Here is a 23,169-nt window from a genome sequence, read left to right as displayed (position 1 = left end):
AATAAACATGAATAAAGTCAGTGGTCAGTGTGAGTGTCTACCTGTAATTAACTCTATATAACATAAGAATAAACCCAAATAGACATAAATAAAGTCAGTGTTCAGTAAGAGCGTCTACCTGTAATTAACTCTATATAACATAATAATTAACCCAAATAAACATAAATAAAGTCAGTGGTCAGTAAGAGTGCCTACCTGTAATTAACCATATATAACATTAGAACAAACCCAAATAAACATAAATAAAGTCAGTGGTCAGTGTGAGTGTCTACCTGTAATTGACTCTATACTGTATAACATTAGAATAAACCCAAATAATGTTTCACCAGCAGCTCTCCCACTCTGCATTATTGAAGGACTGGTTGTATAAATTAGGTGTTTGATGGGAACTGGGAATACTGGTCTTCCTCTGGGAGAGCACTGGGAATGGTTAAACTAACACATGCAGTATTATAATGGACAGTTTGTTTAAGAAATAAAACAAATAGCTTTAAATAGTACATGCCAGTGTATATATATATATATATATAAATATAGAATACATATGGGAGGTATTATTAATACATGCGGGATCTGTAAGCGTGAAAGCAGAGCGCGAGTCGGGTCGGGTCTAAAGGCCTGTGTTGGGTTGGAGAGATTAATCAGCCAACTGTCATTTCTCCCAGGTGTATTCACAGAGACATGGTGTGTGTGTGTGTGTGTGAGTGTGTGTGTGTGTGTGTGTGTGTGTGTGTATTTGTGTGTGTGTGTGTATAGTAGGGGCACCAGGTGTTTTGGGCTCAGATGAAAGGCAGAGGAAGAAAAAACTGCTTCTGATGGGCTATTTCCTCTCCTCTAATGGGAGCACACTCACCCAGCCTGTCCTGCACCTGTACACACACACACACACACACACACACACAAACTAATCGGGCCCAAACATTTGGTCCAAACCCGACCCTAACAATACCTTTTGCTGAATTACAACAGCAACTATAACATGTGGTGAAGGCAAAACAAAATCACAGGTTATATATATATATATATATATATATACAGTGATTGGTAATCCAACAAAAATACCATGTTTCCAGGTAACCAAGCAACAATGGCTGGCTGCTTAGAAAAAAAGTAAGGCTACCTGGGAACAGTGTCAGGTAATCAACAGGTAAAAATAATAATAGGTAACTATAGCAACAAACATAGTTAACCTAGCAACAATGACAGGTCGTCTAGCAATAGCAACAATAGCGACAGGTTACCCAGCAACAATAAATGATTGTCTAGAAACAATTATAGGTTACGTAGCACCACAAACAGGTTACCTAGCAACAACAAAGGGCTACCCAGCCACAATAACTGGTTTTCTAGCAATAGTTATAGGTTACCTAGCAACAATGGCATATTACCTAACAAATGTCAGGAACAGTCACAGGTTGTCTAGCAACAATCAAAAGCAACCAAGCTAAATACACAAAAGTAATCTACACCAACAATTGTAATTTAACCAGCAACAGGAGAATTGAACCAGTATTCAGATTTTTCAGTTTTTGTTAACATCTCTGTTTTTATATGTGCATAAAGGTGTCCTCAACCCACTCCTTATCCACTGGGGTTCCCCAGGGTTCGATACTGGGACCCCTTCTCTTCTCAATATACACCACCTCTCTTGGTCAGGTTATCCGCTCACATGGCTTTTCCTACCATTGCTTTGCTGATGACACCCAGCTATACCTGTCATTCTCACCTGAAGATCACTCAATCTCTGCACGGATATCGCAGTGTCTCTCTGACATATCCTCATGGATGAAGGAGCATCACCTTCAATTAAATCTCTCAAAGACTGAACTTCTAGCTATACCAGTGAAACCATCTTTTTAACACAACCTCTCTATAGGCATCGACTCTCTCTCTCTCACCGACAAAGGTTGCTAGGAACCTGGTTGTTATGGTTGATGACCAGCTCTCCTTCACGCACCATGTGGCCTCAGTTGCTCGATCCTGCCGCTTTGCGCTGTACAACATCAGAAAAATTAGACCGTTTCTGACGCAACAGGCCACCCAACTCCTGGTACAAGCAGTGGTCATCTCACGCCTCGACTACTGCAATGCCCTGCTAACTGGCCTCCAGGCCTGCGTAGTAAAACCACTCCAGATGATCCAGAATGCAGCAGCACGTTTGGTCTTCAACCAGCCAAAACCAACGGGCACATGTCACCCCACTGCTCATTGAGCTCCACTGGCTACCGGTTGCTGCTCGTATCAAATTCAAAGCTCTTACAATCGCCTACAAGGTGACCAAACAAACATTCACACAAAGCAATCCAGACTGTTCTCATACAGAGTTCCCCAATGGTGGAACAAACTATCTTCCACTACCAGATTAGGATAATCTCTCACTATCTTTAATAAATTCCTGAAGACAGAGCTCTTCAAAGAGCACTTACTCTCTTAACACCTCTAACACACTAACTACTTCTAACCTCATTTCCTTCTTCCCCTCCTTCACTCCTCTATCCTATTATTTCCCTTTGACCTCCTTTAAGCCCTATATAAAGATGATTTTACCTTTAACTTCTATTACTCTTTGTACTTCACTGTTGGAAGTCGCTTTGGACAAAAGCGTCTGCCAAATGTAATGGAATGTAATGTAACAAAAAGGTAATCTACCAACAACTGTAATTTAACCAGCAACAAGTAAAATGAGCCAATATTCAGATTATGCTTAGATTTTGTGAACATCTCTGTTCTTATATGTGCATAAAAGAAGCTCCTCCCACCCTTACTAGCGAAAGTACTATGAACTTTTAAGAACTTTAGCACTCATTCACTTTACCAGCCTTAAGCTACATAACATAAATATTTGCACTACTGTTATATACTATTTATACTGTCATCCCATCTCAATCACCATCAATATTGCACTATTGTCTTACATATGTTTATTGTGTCTTGTTGTATTGTACATATAGTGTCTCCCACTCTTTTATATTATATATCTATTTCTTTTTTTTTTTACTTATATTTATATAACTTATATTTTTCCCCCACACTACTGCACCTTGTTTTTGTCTCATGTATGTCTATTGTGTCCCTGCTGTATTGTACCCATAGTGTCTCCCATTCTCTTTTATTATATCTATTATCTGTACTTGCTGTAAAATTGGGAAGGAGAGTAACGTAATTTCAATTCTCTGTATGTCCTGTACATATGCAGTATTGACAGTAAAACTACTTGACTACTCTACTATCACATAGAAACACGCATCACTGATAAGCTTTATTTAAGTAGAAGCAGTGTCTTTACTGAGCGTGACATTGATAAAAAAAAAATGAAATTAGTTGAAAAATTGGAATTCAGTATATCTGTTTTTTGATTCACAATGACTGCAGACACATCAAATGAGAGACCATCTGGAATCTCCAGTCAAATAAACACATGTACAGAACATCTGCACATGCTAACTGTGCCGCTATGCCAGAGTTTATATCAGAGTCTGTTTATATCACCTGTGAAAATTCACACCAAGAAATCAAATAAAAATATAAAAAGGAGAATCATTTTCACATTTGGTGACAGCAGTAATACACATGTTCAAATTCATTTACTGATGTCTGAACAAATCGCTTATTGTGGTGTTTTGGGAAATTCAGTCGTAATATTTAATTAATATCATGTTGATTTGTCCTATTTCTTTTATTCTAAATCATTTTAGAACATTATATGTTGGATTATTTTGCAGAGCAGCAATTATTCCATGTAATCAATTAAATAGATAAAAATAAAAATTAGATAATTATATGTAATTGTCAAGGACATGTAGGATGGGAGTTATTATTATGGGAGTTATAAGTAAATATGTTTTGTATACATTGTGCCTAAATTATGTATCAAGCATTATTAATAATAATAATAATAATAATAATAATAATAATAATAATAATAATAATAATAATAATAATAATAATAATAATATAGTTTTAATACAAAACTGATTTAACAAAGATAAAAGAAACAAACTTTTATGTTGCTGTAAATATCTATGATTTTACACATGTATTAATTTACATTCTTGGTACCACTTGAAAATAAGACTACCTTTATGAAGGGTTTATAAATGGTTTACAATTAGTTTATTAATGGTTACTAGTTAGGTTGTAAATGCCTTAAGAATCATTAATAATCAGTTATAACACATCATTAGAAAGGACAACAATATAAATGGCTGTGGGTTCACGATTTTGCAAACAAAAGGTCATTGTTGCCCTTTCTAATTATGTTATAACTGATTACAACCTAATTAGTAACCATTAATAAACTAACTGTAAACCATTTATGAACACTTTATAAAGGTAGTCTTATTGTACCACATTCTTTTTGCACCTGAATAACATGCAGCTGTGATAGATGATGTTATTCACAGATAAAAAGTGATTATCACCGATTTGTGTCGGTTCTGTAAGCAAAAGCAAAGAAGAACTGCTTCTGATTCCTTAAAATAAAATTCTGAGTGAATAAGAGATCATTTAGGAAGGTCTTAATAATGTTCAGTTCTGTACTGGTTTAAGCTCTCAGTCGTAGGTCCCAGGCTGGAGGGGAGCTCAGCAGTAAACCCCTGGTGCAGTTCTGTCACTGATTCAGTTCTGGGCCCGATGGGGGAAGCCTAAGAGTCTCTAATTCCCGTTTAGGAATTAATAGAGTCCTGTCTGATCTTCTTTAAACTCTCTAAAGGTTCTTCACACTCATATTTCTCTTTCAGGTTCTTTAGAACAGCCCAGTTCCCGGGTCTGGAGGGAAACTCCAGAGGGTCAGGATTCACTGTCTGCATGTAGAGACCTAATGCGGGTGTTCCACAGCCGCACACGACATTCCTCATTTCAGACTTTTCATTTTAAGGATAAATAATGTAGTAAAATGTATCTTTCATTGATAAATAAAATCTTATAAAGCATAGTAAGGTGAATAAAATGCTCAAACCCCAACCTGAGTTTACCCAAACTAAACTCAAATACATTAAAAATTAACCAAACTAAGTTCAATTCTGTTTAAACTAAACCCAACAAAACTAAACCCAACAACACTAAACCAAACCCAGTTAACTCAATTAAAGTCAACTTTGCTTAAATTAACTCAAATATATAAAAATAAGCATGACTAATTAACTCAACTAAGCCCAGCTAAACTAAAATTGTTGAATTCATCTAACTCAGTTAAACATAACTTACATCTGAATAAACCCAACACAATGTTTCCCAGCATAACTCAAATAAAACCAACTAAAATTGAAAAATTAATAAACTAAACTCAAATAAACTCCACTAATCTAGACTAAACCCAGCAAAACTTGCACACAAATCTTAATAACAAAAATGGATGGACCACAACTAAATCAACTAAACTGAACTAGACCAAACCAAAACCTGACTAAACTCAACTAAGCCTGACTTAACTTAATTCAACTAATATCCACAGAACTAAATCCAGAAATAAATTCCAACTAACTGCGACTAAACTCAACTAAACCAAAATAATTTGTTTAAAATTGCACACACCTTCTATTCCTCTACTTACCTATACAGTAGCAGAGCATGATTGACAGCAGTGTGGCCACGCCCACTGCACTGAGAGCAGTGCATTTCCAGGAGCAGTGTTTCGGAGACTTCTTGAATTTGAACGCCCCTCTGGTCAGGTTGTTTCTGGGGAGGGGCCGAGCCGGTGGGGAATACACCCCTGTGGCCATGGTGTATCCTGGATTGGGCGTGGTGAAGAGAGAGGCGGAGCCAGTGCCAGTCTTTAGCAGGAAGTGCCTGGAAACACAAAAATCAGCAGTAAAGAGACAGAACAAACAAAACCGGCCTAAAACAGAGCCGATACCCCCCGTAGTGTCCCAGAGGCTAAAACCACGTAACTTCAGTCCACAGGCGGCATCACACAACACAAAGTTTCAGACTGGCCTTTTGAAGTCCTTTTGAAGTGTTTGAAGTCTGCATCTTACTTGATTACATCAGAACGTGGAACAATCTTACGACACAAGTTACAAAGACACTTTGAAGATTTTAAAAGGATATATTTGACTTTTAAACACTCAGTCTTAGCCTTAAACACCAGCCCTGTTTATCATTTGAATGTTTCCCAAAAGAACACTGTTCTCTGTTCTCAGGGGTTCCATGACTGCATGAGGTACTCTTTTGAAGAGCAGTTAAAAAGATATAGGTACATAAACTGTATAAGGTTTAATTCAGCCCAAGAAACAACCTGTGAGCAGCACCCTCTGGAAAGCATCCTTAGAGCAGTGTCCTGTCGGCAGTGTCCTGGGGCGGCGTCCTATGAGCAGCATCCTGAGTTTGGGGTGGATAAGTGGATGGGTTTGGGACAAATGTATGAATGAGTTTGGGTTGGGTAAGTAAACAGGTTTGGGTAAGTAAACAGGTTTGAGACGGGTAGGTGGAAGAGTTTGGGTTGGTTAAGTGGATGGGTTCAGGTTGGGTAAGTAAATGGGTTTGAGGTGGGTAGGTAAAAGAGTTTGGGTTGGTTAAGTGGATGGGTTCAGGTTGGGTAAGTAAACGGGTTTGAGGTGGGTAGGTGGAAGACTTTGGGTTGGGTAGGTGGAAGAGTTCGGGTGGGTAAGTACATGGGTTTGAGGTGGGTAGGGGGAAGAGTTCAGGTGGGTAAGTAAATGGGTTTGAGGTGGGTAGGGGGAAGAGTTCGGGTTGGGTAAGTAAACGGGTTTGAGGTGGGTAGGGGGAAGAGTTTGGGTTGGGTAGGTAAATGGGTTTGAGGTGGGTAGGGGGAAGAGTTTGGGTTGGGTAAGTAAAAAGTTTTGAGTTGGGTAGGTGCAAGAGTTTGGGTTGGGTAAGTAAACGGGTTTGAGACGGTAGGTGGAAGAGTTCGGGTTGGGTAAATAAAGGGGTTTGAGGTGGGTAGGGGGAAGAGTTCAGGTTGGGTAAGTTGATGGGTTCGGAGCGGGTAAGTAAATGGGTTTGAGGTGGGTAGGTGGAAGAGTTCGGGGTGGGTAAGTAAATGGGTTTGAAGTGGGTAGGTGGAAGAGTTCGGGTTTGGTAAGTAAATGGGTTTGAGGTGGGTAGGTGGAAGAGTTCGGGGTGGGTAAGTAAATGGGTTTGAGGTGGGTACGTGGAAGAGTTCGGGTTTGGTAAGTAAATGGGTTTGAGGTGGGTAGGTGGAAGAGTTTGGGTTGGGTAAGTAAATGGGTTTGAGGTGGGTAGGTGGAAGAGTTTAGGTTGGGTAAGTTATCGTGTTTGAGGTGGGTAGGTGGAATAGTTCGGGTTTGGTAAGTAAATGGGTTTGAGGTGGGTAGGTGGAAGAGTTTGGGTTGGGTAAGTAAATGGGTTTGAGGTGGGTAGGTGGAAGAGTTTAGGTTGGGTAAGTTATCGTGTTTGAGGTGGGTAGGTGGAAGAGTTTGGGTTGGGTAAGTAAATGGGTTTGAGGTGGGTAGGTGGAAGAGTTTGGGTTGGGTAAGTTATCGTGTTTGAGGTGGGTAGGTGGAAGAGTTCGGGTTTGGTAAGTAAATGGGTTTGAGGTGGGTAGGTGGAAGAGTTCGGGGTGGGTAAGTAAATGGGTTTGAGGTGGGTTGGTGGAGGAGTTCGGATTGGGTAAGTAAACGGGTATGAGGTGGGTAGGTGGAGGAGTTCGGGTTGGGTAAGTGGATGGATTGGGAAGATGAATGTATGAGTTTGGAGTGAATAAAGGATGAGGAGTATTAAAGAGCTTCACAAACGATTAACACACACACTCTAACCCAACACAAGAGTTTGGGTTGGGTAAGTAAACGGGTTTGAGACGGTAGGTGGAAGAGTTCGGGTTGGGTAAATAAAGGGGTTTGAGGTGGGTAGGGGGAAGAGTTCAGGTTGGGTAAGTTGATGGGTTCGGAGCGGGTAAGTAAATGGGTTTGAGGTGGGTAGGTGGAAGAGTTCGGGGTGCGTAAGTAAATGGGTTTGAAGTGGGTAGGTGGAAGAGTTCGGGTTTGGTAAGTAAATGGGTTTGAGGTGGGTAGGTGGAAGAGTTCGGGGTGGGTAAGTAAATGGGTTTGAGGTGGGTAGGTGGAAGAGTTCGGGTTGGGTAAGTTATCGTGTTTGAGGTGGGTAGGTGGAAGAGGGTTGGGTAAGTTATCGTGTTTGAGGTGGGTAGGTGGAAGAGTTCGGGTTTGGTAAGTAAATGGGTTTGAGGTGGGTAGGTGGAAGAGTTCGGGTGGGTAAGTAAATGGGTTTGAGGTGGGTTGGTGGAGGAGTTCGGATTGGGTAAGTAAACGGGTATGAGGTGGGTAGGTGGAGGAGTTCGGGTTGGGTAAGTGGATGGATTGGGAAGATGAATGTATGAGTTTGGAGTGAATAAAGGATGAGGAGTATTAAAGAGCTTCACAAGCGATTAACACACACACTCTGACAGCGCTGCGATTCCAGGCCAAACAGAGTGAAATTGATTAACGAGAGTGTGACGCTAGGCCATGAGAGTGACTAAACTAATCCCCCTCCACCCTTTCACACAGTGTGAGAGTTCTGCTCACTGGGCTGAATGGGAGCCCCGCCCCTTGGAGTGTGTGTCAGCGTCTCGCTGTCACTGGGCTGATGGCGGGATTGCATCAAAAAAGCTGGAGAACAAAAGTGCAGCGGGATTTGGAGGCAGAAAGAGGAAAAAAGTGACGAACAAAAGGAAACACAAGTTCTGTCCCGACATAATCTGATCCACCGCGGCTACCTTAAGGAGAATTAGGACGGCTAAAGGGGGTGGGGGATGAGGTACGGCTGCTGAAAGGAGTCCTTGTTGACTTAAAGAGTTAAAAGGATTGCACTGATGTAAAGAGGCAGTAGTGGCGGCGGCGGTTGGCAGGTAGTGCACTGGAAGAGTCTGAAAGAAGCTGAACTGTACCCCATCCTACCACACTCTCACTGCATCACCCTCACCACCACACACTCATCCTCACCACCTCACTCTCACCCTCACTGCCTCACATTTGCAGACAGCGAGAGCTATCTTTATCACAGCACTCCTTAGATCTCTGCTCAAAACAAGATGCTTTGCCTAAAACTGCATTCAATCTGTAACGGCTTGATGCAACGATTTTTTTACCCTTCAGATTTCATACCATGATTTATCAGCGCTGTCATCACGTGAATTTGAAATAAAAGTAGGTGTATCCTCAGCCTTTAACAGTTTCTTTAAATGACCTTTAGATAAAAAAGTAAACATTTAAAACCTTAGAGATAATGGAAAATAACATACGAGCAGTGAGTTTGAAGCCCTGCGAGGCAGCACATGTGTCTGCAGATAGTCCTTTCATATATCGCATATATATGCTGTTCGTTTCCCGCGTATCACTACTATGGGTGACAGACTGTTGCATGTAATGCTCCCCAGACCATCACACCATACAAAAAGGCAGGACTAACGGTGAGCGTCCACTGGCACTTAAGCCCCGACGCATCTCATTCATTTCAATTGAGAGAGCCGCCGCATGCCACGATGCATGCTGGACTGCGTTGAGCGCAGCCCCGCCCTCCGGCAGGAAAGTTGAGCAGATCTCAACTTTATTCAAATGAATCAGGCTGCCGTGCTGCGTTCAGCCAATCAGGGAACAGCAGGCTGCCACGCCACACACAGACGAGCCTCACAGACAGAGAACAGGCGCCTTTTAAACACAGAAAAGACGCTAAAAATGGCGGAACGTGGATTTATAGAGTTATAGATTACAGTAAGGTTTACTAAAAATGTAAATTCTTAAACTTATGATTGACTACATCTGTTGCTTCATTTGACTTTAAAAACGTCACGGACATGCCCACACGCGGCGAGCCGAGAGATCCGGCAGGGCGACCTGCGTTGAAGAAAAGTGCTAACGGACGTGCACCGTAAAACGCTCACCATCAGACCTCCATACCCAACACATCATTGTCAGGTTTCAAACAGACCCTGGATCTGCCTCTAAAGATGTCACGGTACCACCCTACACCCGTCAAGGGTGCAAATTACTATCATGATCATCATCATCATCATCATCATCATCATCATCGTGTTGTCATCAACATTATCATCCTTAACTTAACTGTTACTTGCTAACTACATTAACCTCCATTCTACGTAATTGATTTTTTAGATGAAAGGGATAATCATACTCATTTGAACTGTCGCTTTGTTATCCATTGTTTATCATCAGCGTCTATCAAACACATCTTCTGCTATTGTGAATAATCTTCTATCACTCTGCACAGAACATCATCATCCTGAGAAGCGGGTCGAGCGTGTTCTGATTGAAGCACCAGGCTCTTTTCCTCAGCGTGACCACTTACTTCTTCTCAACAACCTCGAAGAGCTCTGTCACTAAACCCGGAGCAGAAGAGTTTTAACAGAACCTTCATCCCTCTAATCTCTACAAACAGAACCACCGAGTGGACCGGAGCCGGCCCGGATGAAAGCGCTAACCCGCCCCGGAACGCCGGAGAGAGGGAAAAGAGGGAGGAAAAAAGAGTGAAAGAGTGAGAAGTGTGATCTGAGCAGACGCTCTGAAGTCTAACTGGGACTGGAGCTTCCTGTCAGTGGCGGGAAATCGTCTGGCGGCGCAGCAGGAAGCCAAGCAGCAGGTGATCCCGCCTCTCGGCTGAGTGGCGCTGTTTTATTTTATTTTAAGACGCTCCCTAGAGGTTTCTGCGCCGCTGCCGTTTTAGGACAGTCCCTTTCTCTCCTGATGTGTAAAAATCAGATCAGCTCTGACAGAGTGGAAAACTTTAGCATGGAGAAAGAGAGAGAGAGAGAGAGACAGACAGAGAGAAAGAGAGAGAGAGAAAGAGAGACAGACAGAGAGAGAGAAGGAAAGAGATAATAGGTAAAGCAAGAGAAAAGAGAAGGACAAAAAAGCAAAAAGAAAGAGAAAAAAGGAAAATAATGATGAATAAGAGTAAGAGAAACAAAGAGAAAGAGAGACAGCAAGAGCGAGCGAGAGATAGAGAGAGCAGCTGATCTGGTATTGATGTTATGTTGACTGGATATTGATCTAATGTTGTTCTAATGTTCTCATCTAATATTTAATAGATGTTACTGATATTAAAGTGATGTTGATCTGATACTGACCTGTCGTTGATCTGACATTGATGTAATGTTGATTTGATTTTGATTTGAAATTGACTTCATGGTAAGTGGATAGTAATGTAAGGTTGATTTTATGTTGATCAGATGTTAATCTGAATTTGATCAGATATTGATTTGTAGTTAATCTGATAATAATCTAATGCTAGTTTGAGGTTGACGTAATATTGGTCTTATGTTGATCAGATGTGATTTGGAAACTGATCTGATATTGATCAGATGTTAACTAATATTAATGTGATACTGATGTGACCTAATGTTGGTTTGATGTTGATCAAATGTTATTTGGATACTGATCTGATATTGATCAGATGTTAACTGCTATTAATGTGATACTGATGTGACTTAATGTTGGTTTGATGTTGATCAGATGTGATTTGGATACTAATCTGATATTGATCAGATGTTAACTGCTATTAATGTGATACTGATGTGACTTAATGTTGGTTTGATGTTGACCTAATATTGGTCTGATGTTGATCAGATGTTATTTGGATACTGATCTGATATTGACCAGGTGTTAACTGATGTTGATCTGATGTTGGTATGATGATTTTGATCTGACACAGTTCTGTTGTTGATCTGATTTGTTGTGATCTATTATTGATCTGCTGTTGATCTAATATTGATAGTTTATTAATATGATATTGATGTGATGTAGATTGGATGCTGATCTGCTGTTAATCTGTTATTAACAGTTTATTAATATGATATTGATGTGATGTAGATTGGATGCTGATCTGCTGTTAATCTGTTATTAACAGTTTATTAATATGATATTGATGTGATGTAGATTGGATGCTGATCTGGTGTTGATCTGTTATGTCCTCTTTACTGTGAGCAGTTTAAAGCTTGTCTAAACTGATCTTTGCTGTAATATGATGTACAGGTTGTGGTATAGGGTTGAGTTAGTATCGATCGATGCCGTCAGTAGATCAGATCTTACAGGCAGAGTTCGCTCTTTTCAGACGGCGGGAGGTGAAGTGTCTGTGGGCGGCGGCTCATTCCGCCCAATTAGAGCTGTGAATAAAGCGCTGCATTAGCACCTGAAGGCAGGAATAAAAGCTTTAAAAGCTGCTAAAAATGGAAGTGATATCAGTCTGACCCAAACAGCCTCGCAAATACTGCTGCATAATGTAATACTTCACTGCAGAGACATTAAAAACCTGAATATGGGGAAAATGCAGAAATATAAATGTAATCAGTGAGAGCGGAGGACAAAGAGCAGCTTCATTACAGCTTTTAACCTGTGATTAGATTTTATTCACGCTGAGCGCCGCTCGCCTTCAGTAAGCCAGACTGGGCCACAAGCTGAAGTACCAAATAATCATCACTTCATCAACCAGTGCTCCATTATAACCAACCTGTTTTACACAAAAACAATAATAAGCATTTACTGAAAAATTCATAATCAAACTTACCATTTCCTACAGACTGTTTTGATAGTAGACACTACTAAATCATAGTGGATACTGAGTAATATATATATATATATATATATATATATATATATATATATATATATATATATATATATATGTATATTACTCAGTATCCACTATGAATTAGTAGTGTCTACTATCAAAACAGTCTGTAGGAAATGGTAAGTATATATATATATATATATATATATATATATATATATATATATTTGTGTATGGCCCTTGGACTGATAAATGAATGATAAAGTTATTCCCTCTTAGGTTTGTGTTTAGCAGTATTGACCCTGTATTGATGCTTCTTCATTTAATAAAGTATTTAATACTCATCTGTGCGTGTCTGAGTCCTGTCCAGCCATGACATTTTTACAAAATCAGACTTTTGGTAAGTTACTGATGTTGACAAAAAAGACAAAAAGTTACAGATTCTTTTGTTTCTGTTGAATGTTTGAAATGGTTATACTTACAATAAGTAAAACTTATCTTAAAATAAAAGAATATAATAGTTTGTGGGTTTTTTTTTTCTATCATCAGGAACATCATTATTGCAAAAATACTCAAAAACGTGTAATTATTTGTAATTTTGTATTACAGATCCTGATTCTGTTCCTGTTCCAGTTTTAGGAACTAGAAAACAGTAAAACAATTTCAGTTGTTAAAGTAAGCGAGCTCCTCCTCCTTTCCACAGCGGCGCCTTTTTAGTAATTAAATCTTTATCAGAGTGTTTTTTTGCATTTACATTCCGCCGCAGTCGTATCCAGTCTAGCGGGCTTTTTGCCTCCAGCGTTCCGGAGGAGAAGTGCTGATTCTGGAATTCCGGAAATCATCAAGGGAATGGAAACTCTACAGCGGGCACATTTAAAGGCTATTTATTCTGCAGGTTTCAAAATTTTGATAAATGGAGACAAGCTTTCATTTAGTCGCAATGTGCTCCAACCTGGCAGGCTAATGTGAAGCAGAGTTAACCCTTTCATTGCACTCTGTATGTCTGAATATTTAAAGACTTCTCTTATTAGATGCATCAGGAGGAAAAGAAAAAAAGAGTGTCTGTTGGAAAACAGAACAATTCTGACACTGCTCTGAACAGTTCTGCAGTGTGTGGATGAGCATTGTGCTGTTGGAGTGTGTGTTCAAAAAAGGAAGAACCACTGGTTGTAGGAACTCATTAAAGTAAAGGTGGACTGTCAAAATTCCTGTATATTCTCCCCAATTTTCCCCATATCTTTAGTAATGCCCCAAAATTAGGAGATTGAGGGTGAGCAAACACCTCCTTCAATACACGTGAGGTCAGACTTCGCCCCTTTTCCAACTGCCACCCATTGAGGTAACATCATTGCGTACTTGGAGGAAAGCGCCAGATCCCCTGATCTGACACATCAGCTAACAGATGCCTGTGATGATCAACTTCACAATGGAAGTGATAAGGGGAGAAAGTGCACCCTACTGTACCTTCCCAGAGAGAAAAAGCAGGATCTACTATACTCTCTAAGACTACGGCTGCTGATGGAGAAGCAGCATGACCCGGGATTCAAACTGGTGATCCTCAGATTATGGATCCTCAGCACATGGATCACATGTGCTTCATGTTGCTATTTTCGTCCCTAAAGTGAATTTTTAATAGAGAAATTGTAAGTTATGCTTTTGATGATAAATGCTGGAACATTGCTTTAAAATGGAAATGCTGCTATAATGAATAGGTGAGCTCATATGAGGTATGTATGTGTTTTTTGCTGCTAGTATCCACCTGCTGCATGAATAAACACCGCTGGCCTTGCTGGTGATGGATGTATGCATATGTAGCGCCGCAGCTAAGCAGGGCAAGGTCAAGCTAGCGCTCATATCAGACACAGACAAATTTACTCTGGGGGGTGTGATTTAACCACACTCTCAACTACACACTCTCGCACTGGGTCACACTGCTCAAGCTTCAAGCTGTGATAGCGGAGTGTGTGTGATAGCCTGGCTTATCTCAGCAAAACCACAATATTTACTCAGAGCAGGGGGATGAAATAATGGCCCATCCAGACACATCAACGCGTCCTTGCCTCGACTGCGTAAAGAACCGCTATCAGACAGTGTCTACAACTACTTAAATAAAAAAGGACAATATAAAAAATAATTTCAGTGTTTATAGACTAATATATCCTATTCTAGTTAGTGTTTATTGAGGGTGTTTATAGACTAATATCTTATATTCTGGTGTATATTCTAGTGTTTAATGCAGTGTATATGGATTTATATCTTCTATTTTAGTGTATATGAGTGTTTAGTGATGTGTTTATAGACTAATATTTCCTATTTTCATGTATAGACGTTTTTATTGAGGGTGTTTATGGACTAATATCTCAGATTCTAGTGTATAGAAGTTTTTATTGAGATGTCTATGGACTAATATATCCAATTCTAGTGTATAGAAGTGTTTATTGAGGTGTTTATAGACTAGTATCTTCTATTCCAGTGTATAAGACTGTTTATTGAGGTTGTATATAGACAAATATATAATATTCTAGTGTTTATGAGGGTTTATTTAGGCTGCTTAGACAAATATCTTCTATTGTAGTGTATAGGAGTGTTTATTGAAACACTTGTAGACTACTGTCTCCAATTTTAATATATAGAAGTCTTCATTGAGGCTTTATACAGACTAGAATATTCTATTTTAGTGTATAGAAGTGTTTATTAAGGGTATTTATGGACTAATATTTCCTGTATTAATGTATAGAAGTGTTTATTGGGGGTGTTTATGGACTAATATCTCCTGTTCTAGTGTATAGAAGTGTTTATTTGGCGTGTTTATGGAATAATATTTCCTGTTCTAGTGTATAGAAGTGTTTATTTGGCGTGTTTATGGAATAATATTTCCTGTTCTAGTGTATAGAAGTGTTTATTTGGGGTGTTTATGGATTAATATATCCTGTTCTAGTGTATAGAAGTGTTTATTTGGCGTGTTTATGGAATAATATTTCCTGTTCTAGTGTATAGAAGTGTTTATTTGGGGTGTTTATGGATTAATATATCCTGTTCTAGTGTATAGAAGTGTTTATTGGGGGTGTTTATGGATTAATATCTCCTGTTCTAGTGTATAGAAGTGTTTATTGGGGGTGTTTATGGATTAATATCTCCTGTTCTAGTGCATAGAAGTGTTTATTGGGGGTGTTTATGGACTAATATTTCCTGTTCTAGTGTATAGAAGTGTTTATTGGGGGTGTTTATGGACTAATATTTCCTGTTCTAGTGTATAGAAGTGTTTATTGGGGGTGTTTATGGACTAATATTAAATAAAGATTATTATAAAATCAGATGTGTAATACACTCACCTGCTCTCCAAACCGACATTGCTACCCAGAACCCAGTTCTCTTGCAGCTGGACGCATTCAGATGCACTCTGTAGTTCTGTCGTCTGATTGGCCAATGAGGTGATTGATGGGTGCTGCTTATGCTGATGCGGCGCAGGAGGGAGAGGGGGTGGAGCTTGCTGATCTGTTGGGGGAAAAAACAAAATGTAAGACTGTGTCAGCAGTTATAGAGGTCTATACACAAGCAAGAAATAGACAAACAGAAAATAATGAATATCTGTCAGGTTGATAAACACAGATAAAACCATGTCTTTCACAGCACTTTAAAGTGAGACAGTATAAGAAATAGGCATAAGAAGCATAAAAAAACAAAACTGAAAGAAACCAAGACTCAAAATAAGGACTTTTTGATAGACACATGAAGAACACCAACATAGAACATCGACTTAAAGGTATATCATGAACATAACATGAAAAGAGTCCCTGTGTGAAACTGAGACCCATAAAGAGAACAAGCTCAGGAGAAAAAAGTGAAAAGACTGAACCTATAGCACCAGGAGGAACCAAAACTCACAAAGAAAATAGTGAGAAATAATGAGAGGAACCAGGACTTAATATAAACCGAACATTTGCTTAAACTAATTAGGAAGAACATAAGGAAGAATGACTGAGATGAAGCAATGAAGAACCACTAAGGCAAGCCAATATTTAAAAAGAAGAACCTGCTAAAAAGGACAACTTGGCTAATCATATAAGGGGGCAATCAACAAGAAAAAATTTCAAGATGAGGAACAACCACTAATATCGCTTTTCCACCAAAAGAACTCTGGTTCTTGAACCAGTTCCATTATGGCTCATAGACATGGTGGTGCTTTTCAGCAAACCAGGATGTATTTACACCAGTTTTAGTGGAACTAAACCAGAACGGTGTCGGTTCTACGTCAGTGGAAAAACTCTATAAGAGGAAACAAACAAAAACAAACTTATTCAAACCAAAGAGTCATGGAGAGACACCAAAACCAGCGTCAAGGAACCAAGAGAGAATGAAGAATGAGCATGTTCTACACTGAGTCATGAAGAAGGACTACTAAAAGGAAACCAAGACTCAGGAGGAGAAAGCATCTAAGCAGATGACAAAGAACCACCTAGTGGAGCTAGGACTCAAAAGGAGAACCTCTTTTAATTTAAGAGGACTACAAAGAGGAATACATATTTACAATACAGTTATCCTGCTTATAAGGAAGAAAAGTCTCAAAAGTAGAACATTTCTAAGGTCATCGGAATCCCTGAGTGGAATATGGATGCATGATGAACCACTGTCTAATCATAGGAAAAATCAGTGACGGGAACCCTCTTACGATGAATAAGAAGCAAACCTCAAATTAGAAACGTATTTAAAACATGAGAAACAGTTAAGATATGTGTGTTTTTAGCAAGACTAAAAAGATTAAACACCCTAAGAAAATAAGGACAAACTACTAAGTAGAACCAAGGTTTAGAAACAGAATCACATTAAAATCAAAAGGAAGAACTGATAAGAGGTAGAAAGTCTCAAAAGCAGAACTAACTTAAAATCATGAAGAACAACAACTAAAAAGAACCATGAACTAAACCTGCCAGTACCACTTCAAAATAAGACTACCGTTATAAAGGGTTTATAAATGGTTTCTAAATTCCATAATTAATTATTATTGATTAGGTTGTTAATGCCTTAAAAACCTTTTATAAGCAGTTACAACACATCAATTGAAAAGGCAACAGTGTCAAACCTGTGGTTTGCTTAGTCATTTAATTCAACTAAATCATTTAATTTATAGTAAATAGTTAAACATACTTACATATATATCAATATGACAGGCTTAATGCAGATTAATGGAAAACACAAAGTAAAATCAGTATCTGGAAAGAGCTGAGGGTTGACAGTAGAAATAAGTGTAGAATCACCATTTTGCAAATTTTTAGCTCACTGTTGCCATTTCTATTTATGTGTTGTCATATATTTATTAACTGCTTATTAATAGGTTTTAAATGATTTCCAACCTAATTCATGACCATTAATAAACTATTTATAAACCATTTGTAAACCCTTTGTGATGAAGAACCAATTGGAGGATCTGAGAACCAAGACGAGAGACTCCTTAAAAACCTAAATACTATCCACTGAGAGAAACCAAGCCTCGAAATAAGAACCTCCACTCCTCAAATACTCTTAAAATAAACACATTAATACAATAAAAGTCACAGAAAACCCACAAACAGAACCGTATCGTTTGAATTAAAGGTTAATTGAAAAGCTGAGGGTCGGCGGGTTTCTGGCAGGTGGGCAGCGCGGCGTCTTTAGAGGGAATTATTTCCGTACACGCGACACCATGCCACGCCAGTGCCCAGCCTGCTGTTATTTCTGCGACTGCAGAGCGCAGATGCCTGCTAACTGCACCAGCGCAGGCAGAACTGCATCTCTCGCAGCCGGCAGATGTTCCCTGACGGATCCTTAAACCGAGCACTTCACGTCTGATTACAGCCGGCGAGGAGCTCTCGTTTAACTAATGACCGGAACCTCCATCAGGACAGCAGGAGAACGCAGATTCCTCATTACACACCGGGCTGTGGCTCCGCCCCCCGCAATGACACTGTGTGATTACTCCACGTCGCCCGTACACCGCCGCCGCCGCTGTGACTCGCCTGACATATGCTGTCATATTGCAGATACACACACACACACACACACACAAAAACACACACTCAAATCAATATTTGCACTATTCATATGCAAAACAAGGCGAAAGTAATCTGAACCGATCCGTCAGTGCTTAAGTGAACGTTATTTCCAATTGAAAACTAAATTACAGAGTAGTGATGCAAAATCATGCAGACAAGATGCAAAATATGGCTGTCAAAGGGAATACGCTATTTTATGGAACAGGGCAGTTCAGCTTAACCCTGCAGTCTGAGGCCTAGCAGACAATTTGCCTTCTTATTTCTAAACATTGACCTACCAGAAAAAAAAAAAAACATTAATACCATTTTTATTACACTAACATATCACATGTCAATGACTGTGATAATGATGGTGACCGGCGATGTCTGGCTAGAATTGTCCATGTGAACAATGACCAGCACTATTCTTGTAGAAATCACATTCAATCCACAAATATTCCACAGTATTTTAAATGGTTTAAATTCATATAGTTAATTCTTATATTTACCATCATATGATTGTCATAAGAATATGATTAGGCTAAGTCATTTATATAAAACAATTATCAAAAATCTGTGTAACAGAAAGCCCTGGTTAAGCATTGTAAAGTGAGACAGTAGGAGAAAATGTAATTTATTAGGAGCATAAGAAAACAAAACTGAAAGAAACCGAGACAAAAAAAAAAGATTTTCATAGACACATGGACAATCACAACAAAGAACCACGGCTCAAGAGGTAGAATATATCTAACAGCCTGAAAAAGAGTTCCAAAAAAGACAAGCTAGAGAGGAACCAAGACTCCAAAAGGAGAACCTCACTAAAAGCACCAAAAGTCACAAAGGAAACCATGTGAAAAATAAAAAGAACAAACTAATAAGAGGAACCATGACTTAAACTCATTAGGAAGAACCACTGAGGGCGCTTTTCCATCGGCATGGTGTCAGTGCTCAAGTACTCAATTTCTTGAATAGTTCTGTGCTTTTCCACCGCAAAGGTTTAATGTAGAGGTGCCCCAATATATTTTGTCCATACAGTGTAGCTGCAAAAGAATACTGATTCCATATCAATGCCTCTTTGGATTTCTAATGGGATATCGTCATAAAAGCTCCTGTAGGTTTAATGAGAAGGTGTCCCAAAATCGTCCATATAGTGTAGCTGCAGAGGGGGACTGACTCCACACTGATGTCTGTGGGTTTAGAATGGGACATCAAAAATAATAATAATAATAATAATACTATCGTAGATGTGATGTGTGGGTGTTCCAAAATGTTTGTGCATAATGGGGCAGTTTCTCAGACAGGCATTTTAAGAGAAATCTTCTAGACTAGGCTTAATCCCTGTCTGGGAAAAACAGGCTCATAGTATATAGCATAGACCACGCTTCAAAAAAACATAATGAAATAATAAAAAGTTGCACCCCTTTAGAACAGCACACTGGCTAATAACTCCAGAACCTTCTGATGCCTCGCTCTAAGCTACGTAACTCCAGCGTCGCCCAAAAAGTACAAACAAAATTATTGATGAACTCATCTGACTCGCAGTAAAAAGGCTTTAATTGGTGAATGCTAAAGCGCAGCCGTGTAGCTGCGGAGCTGCATGAGTCACGCCGGAGCAGAGGCAGATGTCACCAACTGAACAGGAATCGCTGTGACAGGTGTCATGCCATATTGATGATGGGGTTAAAATTGGCCTCGCTGGAAGGTGCATTAAGTAAAGTGTTGGAGAAGTAACATGGGAGGCCCTCTGCTTTCAGCTTCTGACACAAAGAGGTCAGAGAGGCTACGACTTCCTGCCTCCTGTCCAAGACTCCTCGCCCTGTTATACACTCTAATAGAGCACCTTATATAAACACCTTTAAACACAGGTTCACAATCCTGGCCCTGAGAACCTCACTGACCTGCACAGTTTAGCACATTTTAGTGTTTACTTTGCTTCCAACATAGCGGATCCAGCTAATCAGCTCATTAATAAGCCCTTCATGAGGTAAAGATGATCTGTTGGTGCAGGAAACCGCTAAAAGGGTGGTCTGCATCTTCAAGAGCCTGGATACAAGAGGAGATGTGGTTGAGCATGAAGCTATACAGGTTCTGTATGGGACCCTGCAGCACATTTACCCTGCTTCCATAAATGCTCAATTGGTGATAAACTTAATCATAATGTATTGTACCTTTTTTTAATACTGTTCTGTATTATGTACTACATTTATTACTTATATTTTTTTAAGAATTTAATTTTAAATGTCATATTTTGCATATATAGTACACTGCTCAAAAAAATAAAGGGAACACTCAAATAACACAATATAACTCCAAGTAAATCAAACTTCTGTGAAATTAAACTGTCCACTTAGGAAGCAACACTGATTGACAATCAATTTCACCTGCTGTTGTGCAAATGGAATAGACAACAGGTGGAAATTATTGGCAATTAGCAAGACACACTCAATAAAGGAGTGGTTCTGCAGGTGGGGACCACAGACCACGTCTCAGAACCTATGCTGTCTGGCTGATGTTTTGGTCAGTTTTGAATGTTGGTGGTGCTTTCACACTCGTGGTAGCATGAGACGGACTCTACAACCCCCACAAGTGGCTCAGGTAGTGCAGCTCATCCAGGATGGCACATCAATGCGAGCTGTGGCAAGAAGGTTTGCTGTGTCTGTCAGCGTAGTGTCCAGAGGCTGGAGGCGCTACCAGGGGACAGGCCAGTACACCAGGAGACGTGGAGGAGGCCGTAGGAGGGCAACAACCCAGCAGCAGGACCGCTACCTCCGCCTTTGTGCAAGAAGGAACAGAAGGAACACTGCCAGAGCCCTGCAAAATGACCTCCAGCAGGCCACAAATGTGCATGTGTCTGCACAAACGGTTAGAAACCGACTCCATGAGGATGGTATGAGGGCCCGACGTCCACAGATGGGGGTTGTGCTCACAGCCCAACACCGTGCAGGACGCTTGGCATTTGCCAGAGAACACCAGGATTGGCAAATTCGCCACTGGCGCCTTGTGCTCTTCACAGATGAAAGCAGGTTCATACTGAGCACATGACAGACGTGACAGAGTCTGGAGACGCAGTGGAGAGCGGTCTGCTGCCTGCAACATCCTTCAGCATGACCGGTTTGGCAGTGGGTCAGTAATGGTGTGGGGTGGCATTTCTTTGGAGGGCCGCACAGCCCTCCATGTGCTCACCAGAGGTAGCCTGACTGCCATTAGGTACCGAGATGAGATCCTCAGACCCCTTGTGAGACCATATGCTGGTGCGGTTGGCCCTGGGTTCCTCCTAATGCAGGACAATGCTAGACCTCATGTGGCTGGAGTGTGTCAGCAGTTCCTGCAAGATGAAGGCATTGAAGCTATGGACTGGCCCGCCCGTTCCCCAGACCTGAATCCGATTGAGCACATCTGGGACATCATGTCTCGCTCCATCCACCAACGTCACGTTGCACCACAGACTGTCCAGGAGTTGGCGGATGCTTTAGTCCAGGTCTGGGAGGAGATCCCTCAGGAGACCATCCGCCACCTCATCAGGAGCATGCCCAGGCGTTGTAGGGAGGTCATACAGGCACGTGGAGGCCACACACAATACTGAGCCTCATTTTGACTTGTTTTAAGGACATTACATTAAAGTTGGATCAGCCTGTAGTGTGTTTTTTCACTTTAATTTTGTGTGTGGCTCCAAATCCAGGCCTCCATTGGTTAATAAATTTTATTTCCATTGATGATTTTTGTGTGATTTTGTTGTCAGCACATTCAACTTTGTACAGAACAAAGTATTCAATGAGAATATTTCATTCATTCAGATCTAGGATGTGTTATTTGAGTGTTCCCTTTATTTTTTTGAGCAGTGTATATATAGTCTGGCGTGTTTTCGCACGATAAGGGGCACTATCAATTAACATCTATTTTCTGCTCTATTTTCATACACAAGGTGCACTGGATTATAAGCCACATTATGTTACACTATGAAAGTAGGGGGGTAACTAAGTTAAGTAACGTTAAGCTAAGTAAACAAAATGGTAATTCGAAAAAATCTTAAAAAAAAAACATTTTCTTTTAAAGTAAAACAAGCACTGGATGTTAATCGACACAGATTTCTCTTTTAATCTCCACATTTTCACTAAGGCTCGGTGCAGCAGCATAAGCATAAGCAGCTAACACCTCTGACCGGCAAAAGAGCTAGCGCTTAGCACTGCTGCAGCCTGTTTTTGAGAGGTAAACTGTAACTCATTTATAAAGAGGCACTTAAGCGGAGTGGCTTCTTTCAACCTGACTGGCAGGCACATTGGATTATAAAGTGCACTGACGATTTTTGGGAAATTAAAGGATTTTAAGTTCACTTTGTAGTGTGAAAAAGACTCTTTTTCTTTTAATTATAATTTTTTATAAATTTCTTTTAAACTTGTTCTATATTGAGTTTTGCTCTGCACCTTGTATGAAAGGTGCTATACAAAAAAAAAAAAAATTGCGTTGTCTTTCCTTGCCTTGCCTAAATCTTATACAGGGTTTCCCAGGAACATCTCCACCAGATTACAACACTTCCTTGTTCTGCCTGATCTCCAAATTTATCACCAGTTGAGTTGAGTATTTATGGGAGCGGCTGGAACAGCAGCTTCAACAACCTACGAGTGTATAGAGCAAGATCTACAGGCACAGCTGCAACATCTGTGGT

General features: G+C 40.0%; 1 protein-coding gene across 2 annotated transcripts in view; it reads right to left on the bottom strand.

The window, feature by feature from the left end:
- si:dkey-237h12.3 (teneurin-3) overlaps positions 1-23,169 on the bottom strand; it is a 269,612-nt gene that overhangs the window by 98,574 nt on the left and 147,869 nt on the right. For both annotated transcript variants that reach the window (XM_022684019.2, XM_022684021.2), the window contains exons 4-5: positions 15,831-15,993; positions 5,552-5,787 (exon numbers count right to left, since the gene is read on the bottom strand). In XM_022684019.2, the coding sequence (XP_022539740.2) occupies positions 5,552-5,787; positions 15,831-15,993 (399 nt within the window). The remainder of the gene's footprint in view (positions 1-5,551; positions 5,788-15,830; positions 15,994-23,169) is intronic.

Source organism: Astyanax mexicanus, chromosome 10 (assembly GCF_023375975.1).
Source record: "Astyanax mexicanus isolate ESR-SI-001 chromosome 10, AstMex3_surface, whole genome shotgun sequence".
Lineage (NCBI taxonomy): Eukaryota > Metazoa > Chordata > Actinopteri > Characiformes > Acestrorhamphidae > Astyanax > Astyanax mexicanus.
The sequence above is the reverse complement of the archived record's forward strand: the minus strand, read 5'-3'. Positions and strand labels throughout refer to the sequence as shown.